This window comes from Oncorhynchus masou, chromosome 28 (genome assembly GCF_036934945.1).
Source record: "Oncorhynchus masou masou isolate Uvic2021 chromosome 28, UVic_Omas_1.1, whole genome shotgun sequence".
Taxonomy (NCBI): Eukaryota; Metazoa; Chordata; class Actinopteri; order Salmoniformes; family Salmonidae; genus Oncorhynchus; species Oncorhynchus masou.
This window is the reverse complement of record NC_088239.1, coordinates 58,533,835-58,556,487: the sequence shown is the minus strand read 5'-3', so window position 1 is coordinate 58,556,487 and position 22,653 is coordinate 58,533,835. Positions and strand designations below refer to the sequence as shown.

At 45.5% G+C, this 22,653-nt stretch overlaps 1 protein-coding gene across 12 annotated transcripts in view; it reads left to right on the top strand.

Annotated features, from left to right (window-relative positions):
• Window positions 1-22,653, top strand: part of LOC135517968 (regulator of G-protein signaling 3-like) — a 206,482-nt gene that overhangs the window by 145,846 nt on the left and 37,983 nt on the right. For 9 of the 12 annotated variants that reach the window (XM_064942715.1, XM_064942716.1, XM_064942712.1 and 6 more), the window contains one exon: window positions 2,739-3,629. In XM_064942715.1, the coding sequence (XP_064798787.1) occupies window positions 2,739-3,629 (891 nt within the window). Of the gene's footprint in view, window positions 1-2,738; window positions 3,630-20,390; window positions 20,502-22,653 lie in introns of those variants that run through there. The other 3 variants (XM_064942721.1, XM_064942726.1, XM_064942727.1) reach the window with 3 other exon arrangements.

Here is a 22,653-nt window from a genome sequence, read left to right as displayed (position 1 = left end):
GGCTAGTGAGAATACTGTGATTGTTTGATTACAATCAGAAGAATTGTGGATTGTTTTTTCCCTTGATATCCAATCTGATTATGCCTCTGACCCTGAGGGTTGAGAGAGAGAGAGAGCGAGAGAGAGAGCAATAGATGGTAAGAAAAGAGAGGGAGGACAGAGAGAGAAGGAAGAGTGTTGTTTTTTTAATCCTCCGTCCTGTTTTCTTCTTGCTACCCTATCGCTTATGAAAGTGTAATTCACTCTAAAAATAGCAGCCCCATCATCAGGAACCTTTGCCTCAGAGCTCGGGGCTCGGGCGGAGGGCGGGAGCGTTTAGAGCGGAGGACATCGAGGGTAAGTGAGGGTGAGAGGGTCTCGAGTGAGCATATATGGACAGATGTTGTCTTGTGACTGCATGTGTGGTTATCTGTAACTAGTGAACTTTAAATCAGTATGAGGCCCTCTCACAGCAAGGAATAGGCTCTCACCCCTGTGTGTTCCAGACTGTCTTTTTATACGCCTGGTTAAGAAATGCTCCTACGCTTAAGTCTAGCCGTGAGAGGTACGGGGGGGGGGGGGGCAATATTGGGAGAGGAAGAGGAATAAAAGACTTCTGTCTAATCTGTTTCTGCTTAGTTTGTGATATGAGCACCTAGCTCAATCAAAGCCTGCCTAAAGAGCACCTCTGCGTGCATATCATGTTCTATGATCATCCTGTGTCACTTTAGTTGGACTTAGAACATACACTTTATGACACTGACAATAAGCATTATGACCCCCATAATCATGTAAGCCAGATAGGCCTATCACCTACATGCCCATATGTCAGTCATCAGTCAAAAAGAGGGTGTATTGTCCTGCTCCTCAATTCATCCCAGTCATCAGCAACAGACCAATAGGGTAGGTTCATCTCTGACATCAATGCGTGTGCAGTTACAATGATAATTTAACATGGTCAATATATATTTTTTATAGAAATAACGTGAACATAACTGTTGACAACCACCTTGTGTGGTAGGTTATGTGGGTTTTGACACTCTAATGTAGGTATCATAACCAGCCATAAATAATGCAATATATGTCACAACAGGTCAAAACATATGTGTCATGACAGTGTTATGACCATATTATAGCAGATTATGACAAGTTATTTAAGTCAGCTGTCATGAAATATTATGGCGTGGTTATGACTGTGGCAAACCGTTGTATGATGCTGGGTGTCAAGTGTTGACGGTGAAATGTATAAAACAACAGAAAATCTAGTTTTAGACTCCACTGGGCCTTTAGAACTGAGATACGTTCTCTACGCCACATGGCAAATTGTATAGAATTGCAGGAAATGAATGCTAAAACAAAACTGTCAAGAAGGGGGCCACTATAAAAGGCTTGAGCCGGCCACTGCTATTAGCTTAGCATTAGCATTGTTGAGGTCAAAACATTAAGAGTGGTAGGATGCCGTGTCCCACTCTTATCTACAGCGGTGTATTTGAGAACAATAGGTAGTCAGGTTGGCAGCAATTGGGCCGTTTCCGTAGAGTGCACCAGTTGAGGAGTTTTAATAGAATGTGTCATGGAATTCGGTGATAATGCACGTTTTTCTCCTTCACCCTGATTATCACAAAATTGCGCCCTCATTCCATTGTTCAACATCCCAATCACTGCTTGAGATTTAAGTAGAGACAAGTCAATGAATGTTAAGTATCACCATTTTGTTAGACACACTAATGAAATTGGCCAACACTTTAGCTCTGACAGAATCTGTTCAAGCGCTTTACACACAAGGAGAGACAGAGAGGTAAAACAATCAGCTGAATAATGACTATGTGTGGTGTAGCGCCGTAGTGGCTTTGCCTTGTATAGTACAGCTCCCTCAGCAGAGTCAGACAATGGGAGAGCAGGGGGTTGAAGGGCAAGGGTAGATAAAACAGAGATGGGAGAAAGAAGGTAAAGGTGAATATGAATGGAGAAGAGATGGTGGTGAGCTGATGGTGTAGATGGAGGGTTTCAGATATACTCAGGGGGGTTGAGCCAAGAGGTTCTATGGAGGACATGTTTGTTTTCCTCCACATCGCTCCCTCCCGTCTGTCCCAGAGGCCCTGAGGTGGTTGGGCCAGAGTGTGTCTGTGTGTCACCAGACAGGAAGATAAAGTACCAGGAATGTGTCTGAACCAACAAGCAATATTATGCTACTGCTGGAAAGCTGAGCTGTGTGTGTGTGTGTGTGTGTGTGTGTGTGTGTGTGTGTGTGTGTGTGTGTGTGTGTGTGTGTGTGTGTGTGTGTGTGTGTGTGTGTGTGTGTGTGTGTGGTGAGTGCATGAAGGGAAGTCAAACAGGCGGTATCAATCTCGTCATCATAAACACACGTGGCCTCTGTTTCCTGGCTAAACTCAACATACAAACAAAATCACTGGCTTCACCTTCACTGTTGATAGTTGGTATGGAGCCATTAGTCTCCCAGACACGGAACGCACAAACAGGGCAATAGGATTGTAATGGATTGCTGTCAATAAGAGGTCAGGAGCAAAGATTTAGATCAGTCCTGGTGTTGGTATAGGCTTGTTTCTCTATTGATTTAATAAAGTGGGATGTGTCTTAATAGACTTGTAGTGATTGGGACCATTTCAGCAGGGCTCTGGTTGACTGTTGCTTTAGCACAGTGCTAATAAATGGGATTCATGTTCTAATCCACTTCATCAAACCCTTGATATGCAATAAATGTGCAGTGTGACAGTGTTTACAACTCCCTCTCCCTCCAGATGCTGGAGCCCAAGGTGGATACCCCTCCATGTGAGTTGGGAGGAGGACGAGGCCTACCCCTGCCAGGGTCTGAAGAGGACCACCTCTACCCCTACCCCTCCAGCCCCTCAGATCCCCTGACCCTGGGCAACCCGTACCCCTCTGAGCTTCTCACCCCCCTGGAGGAGGTTTGCACCCCACTGGGCGACGGAGAGGAGCACAAGGTGCCCCCCACCCCACCGCCCTCCACCGAGTGGGAGGACAGCAAGAGCATGGAGGGCACTGAGCCTGAGATCTGGCGGGAAAGAGAGGAGGAGGTGGAGGAGGGGGAGGAGGAGAGGAAGGGTGAGGAGGAAGCAGAGATAGAGGAGGGAGGGGAAAAAGAGAGGGAGGAGGAGGAGGAGGGAGGAGATGTGAAACCCCCGGCGACAGATGACGAAGCCCCGTCAGACCCCGCCCACCCCTCCTCTTCATCCTCCTTCGTCATCCCCGAGCTCCGCCTAGACCGCTCCTTCAGCGCCGATGCCCTCTCCTCGCCCAACACCGACGAAGAGTATGACGAGGACGATGATGAAGATGACGATGATGATGAGGAAGATGACAGCGATGATACCTACCTAGAGCGCAGCGACAGTAAGCGTCGTAGCATGGTGGAGGGCTCTGCCTGCGAGAAGCACGGCGGCAGGTTGAGTGTCCAGAACTCCCTGCGGCGCCGCACGCACAGCGAGGGCAGTCTGCTGCAGGACCCACGCGCCACTGGCTTCACCTCAGACAATGCCATCAACTGCCTGGACCCGACACATGCCCACAAGGGGGGCTGGACGCTGCCCTCGCCTAAGACCCTGAAGAAGGAGCTGACCAAGAACGGAGGCTCCATGCACCAGCTCTGCATGCTCTTCTCTGGCAGGAAGGTCAGTACAGAACCATGCTCAGACACACATACACACACACACACACGGTGTGCGCACACACAAACAGACACACACACACACACACACACACACATACAAATACATGCATGCACAGATGCGCACACAAACGCACACTAAATCACATAGGTTAATGCCATATACACACTAGTACCAAGAAACTATGCCATATTTGGTCTACAGCTGTTGTATTCAGCCGATGTGACAAATACAATTTGATTTGATGTTTTAAAGGCCTGTGTCGATATAAGACTGATCATACAGGTAAAATCAGGCATTCACTGTAAATATTTTAAATATGATTTTTGTATGTTCTGTGATACCATGAATAGGTTAGTTTCTCATCATAAGATAGTTTCAGTGGTAAAGACAACCTGTCTACATTTTAGAGATTGGCCGCCATCGAGTGGTGAACGTGAGAACTTAGAATGTCATTACATTTGAGTTTGCAGTATTCAACATTACCCACTAGAGGGCAAGCGGTGTCTGGTTCTCTTTTTCACATTTTTCCATTGAGCAGGAGCAAAACCTCAACTTATACTCACCAATGATAAACAACCTGTATTATTATTATATACACACACCTGCCCATCAGGATTAAATAAAACATGTTATGAGAGTGGTGTGTGTGCGTGTGTGTGTGTGTGTGTGCGTGTGTGTGTCTGTGTGCGTGTGTGTGTGTGTGTGTGTGATTGAGTGTGTTTGAGTGGGAGAAAGAGCAGGAGAAGGGGCTAAGAGAGGCAGTAGGTATGGTTGGTGTACTGAATCAGCCTAGGTCGAAACAGCTCTGTTGGCCAATAGTGTGACTGTTAGTAGGAGGTAACTAAGCATCTGAGAACACAGCAGAGGCCATTCTACTGGCCAATGTACAGTCACTTGATAATAAGATGAATGACCTCCGATGACGGATTTGCCACCAACGGGTCTCTCGGAACTGCAATATTCTTTGCTTTTCAGAAACATGGCTCTTGGACAAGATATCCCCCAAGGCTATCCAACTCGATGGATTCTCTATTCCCCGGGCCGACAGGACAGTGGAGTCGGAAAATCAAGGGGGGAGGGGTTTGCCACTTCATCAACACCAACTGGTGTGCTGATTCCAGTGTGGTGGAAGTGTCGACCCACTGTTCACCCGTCTTGGAATACCTGATAGTCAAAGCTGACCCTTCAATCTCCCGAGGGAGTTTTCAGCTGTTATCGTGACTGCTGTGTACATTCCACCTCAGTACAATAAAAATAACAATCTGGTACTTAACGAACTGTACAAGGCTATAAACAAGCAGAAAAACTACACCCAGAGGCTGCCTTTCTGGTTGCCAGCGACTAGGAGCGATAAAGTCCTAGATCACTGCTATTCTACCCACAAGCAAGCATACAAGGCACGCCCTCATCCGCCATTTGGCAAATCAGATCGTGACTCTGTACTCTTGCTTCCTGTTTACAAGCAGAAGCAGAAACAGGAAGTAGCCACAATTCGCTCCGCATTCCGCCCCAACAGATCCATAGATGACGCATTCTCAATTGCTCTGCACACTGCCCTCACCCACCTAGGTAACCATTATACCATTATACCCTCCAAGCTCGTCACTAAGCTTAGGACTCTTAGGATCCTGGACTTCCTGACGGGCCGACCCCAGACGGTGAGGGTAGCCAACATCACCTGTGCCACGGCTGAACCTTAACACAGGGGTCCCACAGGGGTGTGTGCTTAGTCTCCTTCTGTGCTCCCTGTTCACCCACGACGCACGCCTTCAACACCATTATTAAGTTAGCTGACGACACGACAGTGCTAGGCCTGATCACCGGTGATGATGAGTCAGCCTACAGGGAGGATGTCAGTGACCTGGTGGTGTAGTGCCAGAGAGAGAGCGAGAGAGAGAACGAGAGAGCAAGAGAGAGAACGAGAGAGTGAGAGAGAGTGAAAGTGAGAGATAGAGAGAGAGAGCTCTAGTTGTCGGTCTGACATGGAGCCTTAAATGGCGTTTCGTTCTCTGTATGGAGTTAGGAATGCAGATAGCAGGCTGAGCCTATTGGTCTTGGCAGATTCTGGGAGTAATTTTACTACCTATTGGCGTCATGGACCGAGCTCCACAGCTCTGTGTTTCCATTATTTAAAAGGTCTGTCAGTCCCTCACACTAAATCACATGGCATCTCTAAATTAGGTGAGATCTAGATTGTGTGTGTGTGTGTTTAAGGTGCTTGTGTGTGCATATGTCTGTCTACTTGTCTATCTGTGTGTAAGCAGAATGTAAACTATCATGTGCTGCAAAAAGAGGAGATGCATAGGGTATAGTTGGTTCAATAGCTTGACCAATTGGAGGGATTTACAAATTGTGCTTTGGTTGGAGCTGTTAAAGACATGAACATGTGGATTATAGAAAAAGAAGAATACACAACATTTGGTTGTAGATCAGCAGTTTTTCTCTTGTTATGTCTGTCGCTGACAGTCACTTTATACGTTAATACTGTATCCCAGTAGATACAGTGGCTTGCGAAAGTATTCACCCCCTTGGCATTTTTCCTATTTTGTTGCCTTACAACCTGTAATTAAAATAGATTTTTGGGCGTTTGTATCATTTGATTTACACAACAAAATATTTTTCATTGTGAAACAGACAAGAAATAAGACAAAAAAACTGAAAACTTGAGCGTGCATAACTATTCACCCCCCCCCCCCCCCAAAGTCAATACTTTGTAGAGGCACCTTTTTCAGCAATTACAGCTGCAAGTCTCTTGTGGTATGTCTCTATAAGCTTGGTACATCTAGCCAACTGGTACTTTTGCCCATTCTTCAAGGCAAAACTGCTCCAGCTCCTTCAAGTTGGATGGGTTCCGCTGGTGTACTGCAATCTTTAAGTCATACCACAGATTCTCCATTGGATTGAGGTCTGGGCTTTAACTAGGCCATTCCAAGACATTTAAATGTTTCCCCTTAAATGGTGTGTGTGTTGCTTTAGCAGTATACTTAGGGCCATTGTCCTGCTGTAAGGTGAAGCTCTGTCCTAGTCTCAAATCTTTTAAAGACTGAAACAGGTTTCCATCAAGAATTTCCCAGTATTTAGTTCCATCCATCATTCTTTCAATTCTGACCAGTTTCCCAGTCCCTGGCGATGAAAAACCCCCCACAGCATGATGCTGCTACCACCATGCTTCATTGTGGGGATAGTATTCTCGGGGTGATGAGAGGTGTTGGGTTTGTGCCAGACATAGCGTTTTCCTTGAAGGCCAAAAAGCTACATTTTAGTCTCATCTGACCAGAGTACATTCTTCCATATGTTTGGTGAGTCTCCCACATGCCTCTTGGCAAACACCAAGCATGTTTGCTTCTTTTTTTCTTTAAGCAATGGCTTTTTTCTGGACACTCTTCTGTAAAGCCCAGCTCTGTGGAGTGTATAGCTAAAAGTGGTCCTATGGCCAGATATTCCAATCTCCGCTGTGGAGCTTTTCAGTTCCTTCAGGGTTATCTTTGGTCTCTTTGTTGCCTCTCTGATTAATGCCTTGTCTGGTCCGTGAGTTTTGATGGGCAGACCTCTCTTGGCAGGTTTGTTGTTAAGCCATATTCTTTCCATTTTTAAATATTAAATAATGGATTTAATGGTGCTCCGTGGGATGTTCAAAGTTTCGGATATTTTTTTATAACCCAACTCTGATCTGTACTTCTCCACTACTTTGTCCCTGACCTGTTTGTAGAGATCCTTGGTCTTCATGGTGCCGCTTGCTTGGTGGTGCCCCTTTGCTTAGCGGTGTTGCAGACTCTGGGGCCTTTCAGAACAGGTGTATATATACTGAGATCATGTGACAGATCATGTGACACTTAGATTGCACACATGTGAACTTTATACATATGCACACACTACTTTTCCTTTTGTGTTTTTAGAAGGTTTTGAATCAAGTCATTTTTTTTCATTTCACTTCAACAATTTGAACTATTTTGTGTATATGCATTACTGCATTCTGTTGTCTGTTACACAAAATAGAGTGCAGTAGGACACAGGGTATGAATGGACCCTACAGTATTACCACATAGTCCATCTGAGTTAAAAACTCTTCTCTTCTTGTGTTACAACAAAATACCTAGTTCCCTTGTGCTGTCAGCCCTGGTGTACACCATAGGGATTTATACACTGCAGTATCCAACATAGCCCCGAGCCTTGTTTCTGTGTATATACGATGTAGACAAATTATGGTAGCCTTTAAAGTGCTGGAGTGTGTAGTTAGTCAGCATAAAGATGCCAAGTGGCATGGATGGAAACATACTTGAACCTTCAGAGAGATGTGTCAATGGTTTACATCAGGAGGAGTTAACTATTTACGGGCAGGGCTTGATATAGTTGTGAAACACAAATCCCACCTTGTAGATATTCTACATAACTCGTGTGGATACATTTTTCTTAGATGAAGAAGATATTGATTGTTATTTCGTAGATTTGTCCGTCAGCGCCACCTCCTATTGGACAGTGGGAGAAAGGCATTGTGGGTTATTTATACATAGCTCCCCCATGGATCAATGGCAAGCTCTCCAAGGCTGTCAGAGACATCTCGTCACTTAGCGATTGTCACTCTGGGTTACCAAACATCACAGTAGATGAGAAGGATAGACCCAGTCGGTATTAGATAGATAGGTTTCTCCATTGGCTCACAGCAAGACTTGACCTTTTTCAAATGCGATTTTATTTTTTTCTACTCGTTTTAGTCAATTACAAAGCAACATTTAAAGTACAATATGTCTAAACACTACTTTTCAACATTGCCTGCTCCCTTGTTCTTACTACTAAAAACGTAATATTGTCAGGCTTCCCTCAGGCCCCTTTTCATGACGGTGCTAGCAGCCACATGAGTGGGTACTAGTGGAACATTAAGCCAGCCAAGATCAACAACACAAACAAACATATACAGTGAGTGACGTTACTAACGGACTATGCTAAACAAGTTAAATGTCTTACCTGTGTCTAAAGATTTGACACACACATCGCTACACACAGCCTACTTGGACACCGGGTCCCCACATTTCCCACTCTCCCACGCTGAATAACCTGAAGCCACAGGGCTCTTTTCACAGGCTTTATTTCCCTATGTGGGAGCATTGATTTTTGACCTGGTTACATGTACTTTGAAGAACACAGAGGCTTTTCGGCATGTTTTGTTATTTCTGTGTAAGAAAAAATTGAAGTCAAAGTAGACTCTTTTACACTTGGGGTCAATGGGAAAGAACGTTTGTTTTCCCCAAATTGTAGGCGTGGTCGAGGGGAATTCCTTATTATTCCATGAATATCGACTCGCACTATGTAGAAAGACAAGGGAAAATGTTGGTGTGTGTATGTTGGCATCTCATTTCCACTCTTCTATTCGCGTCTCTTCTCTCCTCTATCTCTATCTCTTTCCTCTTAGCTCTGGGGTGTTTATCTAGTCCTTTAATAGTTCTGATTTACACGCTATTGTCCCCTTTTCTTTCTTTCCGCTCTGCTGTTTTTCCCTGTGTTAGAAGCCTCTAGTGCCCCTTCATAAGGACAGGGAGAGAGAGAAAGAGAAAGAGAGTTAGTGTGGCACACACCAAGAGTGTGCTGGAGCCAATCTCAATGTGATGATTAAATCACAATGGCTTATTTTACACAGATACATCACACTCATATAACTCTCTGACTGAGCTGCAGGTTATTGTCATTGGGTTACACTTGGAATTGGTGTTTAGAAAAGTGCATTGAGAGCATTCCTGGTGACATAGGTGCCAAGGTAACCTGAGTTTACAAGGTCAAGCCATTAAGTTGATGGGAGTTGGATCTGTGTTTGAAATGGCTGCATAAACACATGCAATCGTAACAGGCTAGGGAAACAGAATTTTATTGTGTTTACTGAGGGAGCTTACGTTTTTATGCAGCACCACACACAAGAATGCACTGACACATAAATATATACAAACATGCTGGTATGTACTCACACCCACACCCACACCCACACCCACACACAGACACAGACACAGATACACACACACATACACACAAACACACACACACGCACGCACGCACGCACGCACAGAAACACACACCTGCCCATCAGGATTAAATAAAACGTGTGTGTGTGTGTGTGTGTGTGTGTGTGTGTGTGTGTGTGTGCGCTGATGTGTGAGTGTTCATTAGAGACAGTGGGGGACAGACACCTCACACTGAGTGATGGATGGTGAGATGAAAGATGTTCTGGTGGTATGTTGAACTCATCCATCCTCCCTCTATCCTCCACCATTATGTATTGGTTCAACAACTGCAACATCCTTCTGGGGTTTGTGAGAAGCAGTAGAATTATAAGCATGTTCTGGCAGGACAAGACTGTCTTCAGTTAGTTTGTCCTGGTTATGTGGGGACCACAATGACCAGACACCAGAGATGCACAGTACTTCTCTCTTCCTCAGTCAAGACAAAATATATAGAGGGTTCTAAAGGAGGGAGAGAGGAAGAGGGAGAGAGAGGGAGGAATGTTGCGAGTCACAGTCACAGTACAAAACAGAACGGAACACGTTTGCTCCTATTCTATAATGTAATTTCAATCACGGTTAAGCTATTCGCTGTTCTATCCAATAGGAACCGGATGGTGAAAATAGAGAAGAGTTGATCACTAACATCAAACCCTATGAAGTCTTCAAAGTCATGACCTGAAAGAGCCTTGACATCATATACAGGTCATAACTTTTGGTTCATGGATGAAGACTTCATGTTTTGCTTGGCTGAAAAGCAATTGAAGTAGAAGACAATTTTATTGAAAGTTCTGGCCTTGAGAAAGATAAAAATGTGAATTTCAGAGTCAAGGCCAGGGAGATTTCCAGGGAGGTTATAACTCTGTAATCTCTGTGTAGTTTTCCTCTCTGTCAAGTCAGCAGCCATTTCTTCCTCTGCAAGTTCTATCAAATAACTTCAACTACTTTCTGACAACATCTGGGGATTGGGTCAAACTGGGCAGTGTTTGTTTCTAATGTAGTTCCTCAGCTACTAGCTAGAGGGCATAGTGGGTGAAGGGCACAGCCTTGCTGTTAAAAGGCCTGCTATTCTGACCCTTAACAACAGTCCCAAAAGACAGTTAACCAGACAAATCACTGCATGGCAAACACAGTGCTAAATGTGAACCATTCTATCTTTAGGGAACGACAACTGAATCAAGATGTAGATAAGAATTGTGCATAGAGTAGTGTTGTTGTAGTGAAGTCCAACGCTGACAGAGAACAACTGTTACATTGACAATGTCTCATTCTGTTAGCTTAGCTAGCTCCAAAACACATGTAAAGACACTGTGTGGTCTACAGTATTGGTGTTTACTTTGGACACAGAGAACACAGTTACGGTTAAAGCATTTGGCACAGGGTTCTACTAAGAGTGTACCACTCCAAACAGCGAGGATGCTGGGTAAACATATGGCGGTGTTCTGGTTGGCTGGGACCATCCGAGGGGACAAAGGGTCATCAGGGGGTCAGTCTCATGTGGGACACTGGAGCTGGAGTCATCTAGTAAAACACTAAATGGGTAACATGTAAATATTTGTGGAGTGGAGTAAACTGTGAGTGTGTACAGGACATTCAACCCACGCCTAGGCCCCCCTCTCCATTCAAAAATGCCTGACTGGAGCGCATGTAGGTTTTAAATATGGTGTTTGATATATGGTATTTCCCAGTTTATCCAAGCTTGTCTTGACTGGAGTTTATATAATAATTGAAATACATGTTTTATTGACATTACATACACAATACATGATGTAGGCCTATAGCAGGGGAGTTTCTCAATGGGTTTTGTGAGGTTTGTAAGTAATCATCTCCAGTAAGGTTCCCATCTCTTCTTCCCTTTTACAACAAGTACAAATGGGTTTAGAACGTATATGAACTCACCAACCTTTTATCCAAACATGATGCTCATGATACATGAGCCATTCTTTGTTTATTTCCAACATCATCTGCAGGGAGGTTTTGGGAATAGGATGAATGGGAGGGTATGACTGTAAGTAAGTAAGTGTGTGTGTGTGTGTGTGTGTGTGTGTGTGTGTGTGTGTGTGTGTGTGTGTGTGTGAGGCATTAACGTGGCAAGGATAGATCTCCATGATACATATCCTGTGTCTTACTTTGTCATAGAATAAACTAAGGCACTGGCATAGTTACATAGTGTTGTCTGTTTTGAGTAATAGTCTGCCGTATTAGTTTCTCTCTCTCTCTAACTTTTTCTGTTCCGCCAGCCACTTGGAAAGGCCTGCTGGGACTGGAGCTGATTGAAGTGAGGAGGGGGGTTGGGGGGAATTCAGCTTTTGGGGAGAGAGGCAGGTGTAATGACAAGGATGGAGCATGCATCAAGGTAAAGAGACATTAATGAGGAAGTTGGCCTTCTGTTTTTATGGCTGTTACCATGATTGCACCTTTGATACAGCGCAAACATTCTAAAAGTCAATCGCAGTGCGATGGTGTTTATCTGCGTTGGTTTGAATCGCAGCCTAAGAACTCTGGGCAAAAGTAGTTGATGACATAGATCAGGGGTAGGCAGCCCTTTTCCTGGAGTGCCACAGGTACAGCAAGATTTTGTTCTAACTAGACACCACACCAGAGCAACTGAGCTAAATAATCAGTTCAGTGATTGCCTAAATTCAACACACCTGGTCTTCCAGATCAGTTCAATCTTAAACACGAAGTGCCTGCGTCCCTCCAGGACCAGGGTTGCCTGCCCCTGACATAGGGAATAGAGAACCCTTCTGTACTCGCCCACAGTGACAATGGCCCATTCCTGATTGGTCTAGACACTCCATTCCAAAGAGTTATGTGGCCTGCTAACACAGGTCATTGTTTCCTGCCTCACCCCATTCGGATAAGTGTCAGATAGAGCTAATGCAGTAAAAATGTACTAAGTGGGTTTAGTAGGGATGAGTTGTGGCCTGTGACACATTTTCTCTTCACACCCTGCTACATTATTCTGCGAGGTTAGCGCATGATGCTAGGCTATACATACAACTGAAAGAATGCTTGTGTGGTGCGCTACGTGGTGTGAATGCCAACCCAGATAGGCATAGATGTAATGGGTAACGCATGATCCAAATACTCTTCAGTGTACTGGGGTAAATATACTGTGAGACTCGAGAAGGGACCCATTTAGAGCAGGGAGAATGCTAGCTAAGTATGTGCATTCCTCCAAGGGGATGCTGCGAGACAGGCAGGAAAAGGGGAAGACATTGTGGCTCTGGAGATAGACAGTCACACTGACATGAGGGGGAAAGAGCAGGCTATCTGGGCGACTGCGATAGAGGGTCTTCTGAGAAGAGCCATCAGAATGAGGTTTTCATGGGCTTATGAAGGAGTGTCAGAATGTTCTGACATGGACGCCTTTCTTTGTGACTGACTGTCTGTCAAAACAAATAGAATGGTCATGCAACTTAAAGAGATGTGCCTGCCTGCTTTATAGATTTCCTGCCACTCCTAGAGATAATACAGGCCATAGTTAAACTGGAGGACTCTGTTTCTGTTTGTGTAACTATGTTTTTACATGTAATTTCATTTAAAAATGGTAGACATTGTCCCTGCACCCTGACAATGAGTCTTCATTGTTTTCTATTCTTCACAACTATGAAGGTACCAAATATTATTGTTTTGCATGTGTGCGTGCCTGCGTGTGCGTGTGGGAGTACAGGTGCGCATAGTCGTGTGTGTGTGCGTGCGTGCGTGTGCGCGAGTGTGCGAGAGAGAGATGAGGAATGACAGCTCCAGCCAGTACAGTGTTGGCCTCCACCCAGCCAGTTCTCTAATCTAATCGGAGACTCCCTTTGTTGAACAGCTCAATGTCAAACAAACTATTCAACCTCTTAAGGAAACATTTATTCACAGTCATAATTATTAGTATTAACATTTACATTGACAAGTTCTGTAGTCACTACAAATTTGGAAATGTGATCCAAGATCTGCCATTGCCAAGTACACTACATTACCTAAGGTATGTGGACACCTGCTCGTCGAACATCTCATTCCAAAATCTTGGGCATTAACATGGAGTTGGTCCCCCTTTGCTGCTATAACAGCCTCCACTCTTCTGGAAAGGTTTTCCACTAGATGTTGGAACATTGCTGCAGAGACTTGCTTCCATTCAGCCATAAGAGCATTAGTGAGGTCGAACACTGATTTTGGGCGATTAGGCCTGGCTCACAGTCGGCGTTCCAGTTCATCCCAAAGGTGTTCGATGGGGTTGAGGTCAGGGCTTTGTGCAGGTCAGTCAAGTTCTTCCACACCGATCTTGACAAAACATTTCTGTATGGACCTCGCTTAGTGCAAGGTGCATTATCATGCTGAAACAGAAAGGGGCGTTCCACAAACTGTTGCCACAAAGTTGGAAGCACAGAATCATTTAGAATGTCATTGTATGCTGTAGAGTTAAGATTTCCCTTCACTGGAACTAAGAGGGCTGGCAGTGGAAATACAGTTCCAGACCATTATTCCTCCTCCACCAAACATTACAGTTGGCACTATGCATTGGGGCAAGTAGCGTTCTCCTGGCATCCTCCAAACACAGATTAGTCCATCGGACTGCCAGATGGTGAAGCGTGATTCATCACTACAGAAAATGCATTTCCACTGCTCCAAAGTCCAATGGCGGCGAGCTTTACATCACTCCGGCTGACGCGTGGCATTGCGCATGGTGATCTTAGACTTGTGTGTGGCTGCTCGTCTATGGAAACCTATTTCATGACGCTCCCGACAAACAGTTGTTGTGCTGACTTTGCTTCCAGAGGCAGTTCTGAAGTGTTGCAACAAAGGACAGACAATTGACGTATTTCAGCACTCGGTGGACCCGTTCTGTGAGCTTGTGTGGCCCATCACTTCTGAGACGTTGTTGCTCCTAGATGTTTCCACTTCACAATAACAGCGCTTAAAGTTGAACGGGGCAGGTCTAGCAGAGCAGACATTTGACCAACTGACTTGTTGGGAAGGTAACATCCTATGACGGTGCCATGTTGAAAGTCATTGACCTCTTCAGTAAGCCCATTATACTGCCAATGTTTCCCTATGGAGATTGCATGGCTGTGTGCTCTACTTTATACACCAGTCAGCAAAGGGTGTGGCTGAAATAGCCGAATCAACTAATTTGAAGGGGTGCCCACATACTTAGTGTATATATAGTGTATTAATGAAAGATCGGTGCTTATGCACAAAATACTTTCGGTATGTTGATTACCCTCCCTAAACCCACAAAGAGCATGTAGTAGCACAGTGGCAAGAGAAAACTCTAGCTGGAAGCAAGAAACATTTAGAGGAATCCTCCTCTGGCTGACCAAGTTTAGAGTATAGGACATGCACTGACTATACAAAACATTTCTTATTCCATGAGACTGACCAGGTGAATCCAGGTGAAAGCTACAATCCCTTTTTGATGTAACTTGTTAAATCCACTTCAATCAGTGTAGATGAATGGGATGAGACAGTTTAAAGAAGGATTTTTAAGCCTTGAGACAATTGTAGACATGGATTGTGTATGTGTGCCGTTCAGAGGCTGAATGTAAAGTGCCTTTGAATGGAATATGGTAGTAGCTGCCAGGCGCACTGGTTTGAGTGTGTCAAGAATGGTCCACCGCCCAAAGGACATCCAGCCAACCTGGCACAAGTGTGGGAAGCATTGGAGTCAACATGGGCCAGCATCCCTGTGGAAGGCATTCGACACCTTCTAGAGTCCATGCCCCGACGAATTGAGGCTGTTCTGTGGGCAAAAGGGGGATGTTTGACTCAATGTTAGGAGGGTGTTCCTAATGTGTTGTAGCTGTCCTAAAATATAATAATTTCAGATCTGCACAAGTACCTAGGAGCTGAAGGTCAACTTGGGATTCAGTATCAGGCTACCAAGTTATGGACGTCATGAATGGTACCCTTTTTCCATGGGACGTAGCCATGATAAGTTGCCATTCAGAATGCCCACGCCCAGTAGTCTGCAGAATGCAGCCAGGCGGTCTGCCCAAAGTTCCCAGCTCCAATCCCCATCAGGTTGTGTTGCAACCAAGTGGGCCAGCCATTTAACATGTTGACCTTTTAGTCATACAGCAGATGCTCTTATCCAGAGCGACTTACAGTAGTGAGTGCATATATTTTCATAACTTACCGTACCAACCCACACCCCACTAACCAAACCTCTAGACCTGACCCTGCCATAAGGTCAGCCTTGCGTTAGCTCCCTCTCTCTCTACAGGGTTCTACAGGAGCTCAGTCCCTTAGCCTAAAATGAAATGTTTTCTTAAATCCCTGCCACAATGGCTTGGTAATCCCCAGCTAATGAAGAGAAGCTCTTTTGTTTGTTTGTGTGGCGGTGATTGTGTGGCTGCTTCCTCTGAGGCTTTAGCGTGCTGGGGTCTTAGAAGCAGCATTGTGAGACACAGTGGGAATGGGCTATGGGAACAGTCTGCCTTCATCCATTTAGAACGAAATGTTGCTTGGCACTGATTCAGGAACAGTGTGGAAGAACATTGGTGAGTGGGGATTTGCTTCTAAGGCCTTATAAAGTGCAGGAGAGCTGAGAGACTGAGGGAGAGGTGGACAGTGCACTCAGATCAATCATGTTCTATTTGCATACAGCTTTTTTTGTCCTCAAGTGCTCAACTTAGCAGTCTCCCAGGCTCAAAGTTCAGAAGAGACTTGAAAAGGTTGACAGGACTGCCATTGCCAAGTGAGCGAGGGATGTAGCTTCTCTGCACAGCTCCTCTCTTCCCGACAAACCTCTTGTCACTACCTACCTAATTTCCCTCTGAGTGTGTAGTGTCCAGGCGTGTGTTGGCATAGGAGGTTGTGTGGTGTCCACAACAAAGACATCCACAACAAACTAGCCTTTGACGTCTGGCTGTGGGGAGAAGATCCAGCAGGCCCTACTCTTCACCCTCCATGCAGTGTGTTTGTGTGTGGATGTGTATGTGTGTGCGTGTACATGTGTGTTTGTGTAGGTAGTGACTGCCTGTTGGGTGCGTTAATGGCACCGGTTGCCATAGCAGTGCTTTGGCAAGTATTGTGTAGAGAGGGATGAGACACACTCACTATGTCCGTGAACAAGCCATTCACCAGTCGATAAACACACACTTCCACGCAGGGGGTTTTAAGGCAGATCTTTCTCTCCATACTCTGTTGCCAGGTTCCACAAGCTCATAGTTACGTTGTGAGGTTAGTTGGGGCTGGAGATGGAAGTTGATAATGGTTTATTGCTAAAATGTTCATCACTCGCTCTCCCTTCCTCTTTTACTCTCTCTCTCTCTCTCTCTCTCTCTCTCTCTCTCTCTCTCTCTCTCTCTCTCTCTCTCTCTCTCTCTCTCTCTCTCTCTCATCCCTCAGTCCCACCCTCCACTGCCCAGAGGTCCATCTCCTTCTTTCTCGCTCCCTGTTCTGTATCTCACTCCATCATCTTCTTCAGTACAGCCTGTTCTGTAACCCTGTTCCCTGCCTGGGGAGATGTCAGGTAATTCCATCCCTATGTCACCCTGACTCCTAACAACTGTGTTAGAGAGTGTGTGTGGTGGTGTTGTGTTTAGGAGGTGTTATACAGCCAGTTGGGGAGTCTTCATCGCAGACATTAGCTGAGAGAACACCCTGCTCTCTCTATCTCTGTGTGTAGCACATTGATCCCACAGAGAGAACACGGCTTCTTCCCAAATAGAACCCAATTCCTTATTTAGTGCACTACTTTTGACCAGGACCCATAAGGCTCTATATGACTACATAGAGGGTAGGGTTCCATTTAGGATGCACTCCAAAGCACCTTGAACAACAACAGATAGCCCAGTCCTTTTCCCACAGGCACGATACAGCCAATAGATCATGTTGATGGTCAAACAGTACAACGTCTATGTCATATTCATCTCCTTGTTTACTCACTATCTATTTGACCCTTTATCTGACCTGTTCATGCTCATAACTACCTCATGGAGTACATGTCGTTAATTAACCAAGTTTCATAACTCATCTGAACTTTATATGACCATAATGTACCCGTGGTCATGTCTCCATATCCAATGGTAACACAACACTGTCTGTGCTACAGAGAATAGGATATTGTTCTCTAACCCAACAAGAACCACATTATCCAGCACTTACTTCATCTTCCAAATCTCATTTCAGGAATGCCAATGTTTAAAGACCCAGTGTAGTCAAAATGATGTTTTTCCCTGTGTTCTGTATCATATTGTACAACAGCTGATAAAACTAACACTGTAAAAGTGTGATTTATTTTACAAGTGTTAATTCCTGATAGTTGCTGGTTGAAAATACAATCTACACAAGACCTAATCAGCATGTATGCATGGGCGGGAGGTTCGGCTTTCCGTGGTGGCATCGCCATGCGGTAAATTGGTTAATAGACCAATAACTAAGAGAGTTCCAGACCTCTGCCAATAACAGCGAGTTGTTCCAGACCTCTGCCAATAACAGCGAGTTGTTCCAGACCTCTGCCAATAACAGCGAGTTGTTCCAGACCTCTGCCAATAACAGCGAGTTGTTCCAGACCTCTGCCAATAACAGCGAGTTGTTCCAGACCTCTGCCAATAACAGCGAGTTGTTCCAGACCTCTGCCAATTGTTCCAGACCTCTGCCAATAACAGCGAGTTGTTCCAGACCTCTGCCAATAACAGCGAGTTGTTCCAGACCTCTGCCAATAACAGCGAGTTGTTCCAGACCTCTGCCAATAACAGCGAGTTGTTCCAGACCTCTGCCAATAACAGCGAGTTGTTCCAGACCTCTGCCAATAACAGCTAGTTTTCAATTTTCCCCTCCCCAGTCAGACCACTCCCAGACAGTCCTACAAAATTCTTGCCTGAGAAATAGTTTTTTGCTAAAAAGCTATTTTTGCCCATTTTAATGGAACTCTATTACAGTAAGGAACTTGATTATTATGGTCTGTGTCAGTAAATGTACAATTATTTGATATTGATATAAAAACATCTATTAAATAAGCTTCTGATGAGGTATTTTAATATCATTTTTGAATTTCTAGCCAAAATCATTTTTCCACAGTAGTTGATTGTCACGTGTGCTCCCTCTCCAGGTCTCCAGGATGCTCATTATTTTTTTTATTTTACTAGGCAAGTCAGTTAAGAACAAATTCTTATTTTCAATGACGGCCTAGGAACAGTGGGTTAACTGCCTGTTAGTCCAACGCTCTAACCACTAGGCTACCCTGCCGCCCCAAGGGTGCACACCTGTCACCAGTGTTAGACTCATAATGACATTCACCTGGACTCCATCACCTCCTTGATTACCTGCCCTATACATTTCACTCCCTTTGGTTCCTTCCCCCAGGCGTCATTGTTCCTGTTCTATGTCGGTGCGCTGTTTGTGGTTCTTGTTTTTTTATTTAATAAATGTTTTCACTCCCTGACCTTGTTTGCCGACTTTCAACGTCCATCGTTACAGAATGACGACTCATCAAAGGGAAGCATAATGGAGTGGTTTTTTTTTTCTTGTTTTTGTGTTTGGGGTGATGTCGGGTCTGGGTGTTGGAGCCGGAGCTATCTGGGTGGCCTCAGCCGGTTTGTAGGCTCCCATGCCTCAGCGGGTTCGATAGGTTCCCATGGTGAAATTGGGTGAACAGGTTCCCGTGCCTCAGCGGGTTCGATAGGCTCCCATGGTGAAATTGGGTGAACAGGTTCCCATGCCTCAGCCGGGGTAACCGGGGAGGTCTCAGCCGGGGTAACCGGGGAGGTCTCAGCCGGGGTAACCGGGGAGGTCTCAGCCGGGGTAACCGGGGAGGTCTCAGCCGGGGTAACCGGGAGGTCTCAGCCGGGGTAACCGGGAGGTCTCAGCCGGGGTAACCGGGGAGGTCTCAGCCGGGGTAACCGGGGAGGTCTCAGCCGGGGTAACCGGGGAGGTCTCAGCCGGGGTAACCGGGGAGGTCTCAGCCGGGGTAACCGGGGAGGTCTCAGCCGGGGTAACCGGGGAGGTCTCAGCCGGGGTAACCGGGAGGTCTCAGCCGGGGTAACCGGGGAGGTCTCAGCCGGCTCATCATGTTCATTCCACAGCCGGTTCGTCAGGTTTCTGTGCCTCAGTGGAGGTGACCGGACCGCTCCGGAACCCCGGGATCGTCCCTGTGGTTGGCTTCCTGCGGCTGGAGCCGAAAACGCTGGGGGGGTACTGTCATGTATAATCTTTCTCCGGCGCTCTAGGTCGTCATGCTCCCAAGCCTCAGCCAGAAGGACAGGTTCCCGTGCGTTAGTTGACCGGTCCGCTCATGATCCCCGGGATTGTCATCTTGGTCGGCGTCCTGCGGCTGGAGCTGTGCATTGGGGAGGGAGTACTATCACGTGTGCTCCCTCTCCGGCCTCTAGGTCAGCAGGCAGTCTGCTCGTTAGGGCGCACGCCTGTCACCAGCGTTAGGCGCATAATGACACTTCTTGATTACCTTCCCTATCTATGTCACTCCCTTTGATTTCATCCCCAGTTGTCATTTTCCTGTTCTAAGTCGGTGCGCTGTTTGTGTTTCTTGTTTGTTCTTTAATTTATGAAATGAATTCACTCTCTGACCTTGCTTCCAGACTTTCAGCGTACATCGTTACATTGATGTCCAGGAGCTTGAGCTTTCCACTTTGGTATATGTGGTTTTTCACTAATGAATACAGTAACAAACTAACTTTTGATTGGCATTGAGTTGAGGGCATGCATTAGCCTGTGAATTGGGGCTGTTCTGCCAATCATGTACCACTCTTTTCTCATGTCCTGACGTTGTACTGATATATCTCTGCCTTAGACAGCAAAGTAGACACAGGAACTTCTGTGTGGAGATGATAAAGAAAGAGCAGAAACTCCGAGCCTGGAAACCAGTCTACCGATACTGCTTTGGAATTGGGCTCCATGCTATTCTGTTCAATAGATTTCTTCTATGGAGAGCAAGGTAATAGTATATTCTAATCCACTTTTTAAACATTTCTACGCTTTGAAATTATGTACATGGGAAAAAACTAGGATTAAATTGTATTACTGGTTATAATATGTTACACTGTTCTTCCATGACGTGCTAGCTGGTGTGTAGCTCTGTTGTAACGTGTATACAGTAACTAATGCAGTGTTAATGGAGAAACCAACTGGACAATATCCTTGCGTTATCTTATGATGAGCTTGGTGTTGTTTTCCCCTGTTGTGGTGTAGATGGTGTAGGGATGTATTTCCCACACAGTCTCCTGAGAAGACCATGTGAGGATCTAGGTGTTGTTTTCCCCTGTTGTGGTGTAGATGGTGTAGGGATGTATTTCCCACACAGTCTCCTGAGAAGACCATGTGAGGATCTTGGTGTTGTTTTCCCCTGTTGTGGTGTAGATGGTGTAGGGATGTATTTCCCACACAGTCTCCTGAGAAGACCATGTGAGGATCTAGGTGTTGTTTACCTCAGTTGAGAGGTGGAGTGTGACCCGCGGTGACCATGTCTGACCCGCATCATTCCCCAGCTGCTCTCTCTGTCTCTCCCTCCATCCTCAAGCGGAATGCCGTTTACACCATTCCTCCCAGGTCCCTCTCTTCCCTATTTTCCTGCTACAGCTTTCCACAAACTGCCCTTTTGTCTTGCTGATGGTTGAACTCCACCTCTGAGATTCCCTTCAGGGTAAATACCCTAGGTTAGATTTAGGGCCAGGTCTTCGGGTCTCTCCCGCCCTCTCCCCTTCTCCTCTTTTCCTTCTCCTGTCGCTGTCAGATGAGGGGTCAGGTCTCCCCTGTCTCCCCTTTACTTTTTTCTTCGCTGTCAAAGGAATTTCTCATCAGACCTGCACTGGCTGTGATGAATGTCTCACTGCTACCGTTGACAGGCAGGCAGGGAATGAAGAGTAATTCCAATAGCTAATAATAGTCAGATGGAAGCACCACCCTCAAAAATACCTTGTGTTGTTTCTTTTACGACAATGTTGTCCCTTCCAAGGACCCACAGAAATGGGAATAGGCCGCTAAGAATTGGGGACTGGAAGGCCAAGGTTGTAGATGAAATTGCTTAACAAGGCTGATCTGTGGCCTTTTGGGAATGTCGCTAACGTTGGGGCTTTTTGAAGTCTAAGGAAGCCTGGTTGGTCTATGTGAAGAGATCCACATTGTTCCACAACATCCTGTACACCACAGGAAGTTCTTACTCAGACAGGATGCAGCCATGTCCTGCAAGTGCTGAATAACAGCAGGAAGAGACTGGTGAGGAGTGACTTATGGTTCTGTTTCCTGGCTGTGGTGTATTGAGTTTGTCATTAGACACACTACACACTGGTTGATTGTGTGAGACTGTATTGGACTTTTCTGAATGTGTGTGTACGTGTCTTTTTCAATGTGTGCATGCTTGTTTGTGTGTGTGTATCAATGTGTGTGCTCACTAAACACTGCACAGAGGACCCATGTCCTCTTCTCCTCCAGTGAGTGTTGAGTGACATATTTTCTGACTGACAATGGAGGGTCCTACGAGGAGGATTCTACAGTTACAGACAGAATACAATTACGTGATAATGCCTGAGAAGCCAGTGTTTGGAGGATATATAGGCACGGGTGTTGATTCGTCTCGGGCCAGCAAACCGTGCTAATATATCCTCCAAACACCGGCTTCGAGGGTATTATCACTATTATAACGGGTTACCAACATATTCAAATAATGATTGACATATTTTCCTATTTTTTTTATTTTGATTCATTTATTCATACTATTTCATCCTTCCACAAGATATAGTCCCGACACAAAGCGAGGGTTGCTACCCAAGCCGGCTGGTCATTCGTTCTATCGGTTCGGTTGCCAGAGACGCAACCCAGTCATTCATTTTTTCTGTGCTTTATTGATGGATGCAACCCAGTCATTTGTTTTAAATGTTCCATTGCCATACTGGCTGGCAGTGTTCTTATCCCTTACTTGCTAGCTAGCCAACTATGGCTAACTTACAGTCATGTCAAACAGTGCAGCCAGAATAACAACAGTAGCTGCATTTTACATTTGTTTGAACTTTTTTCTGGTGGCATTTATTTGGACACAACCATAACAATTAGTTAATGAGGCACGATTTTGCCTGGCATGGAAAATGTGCTCT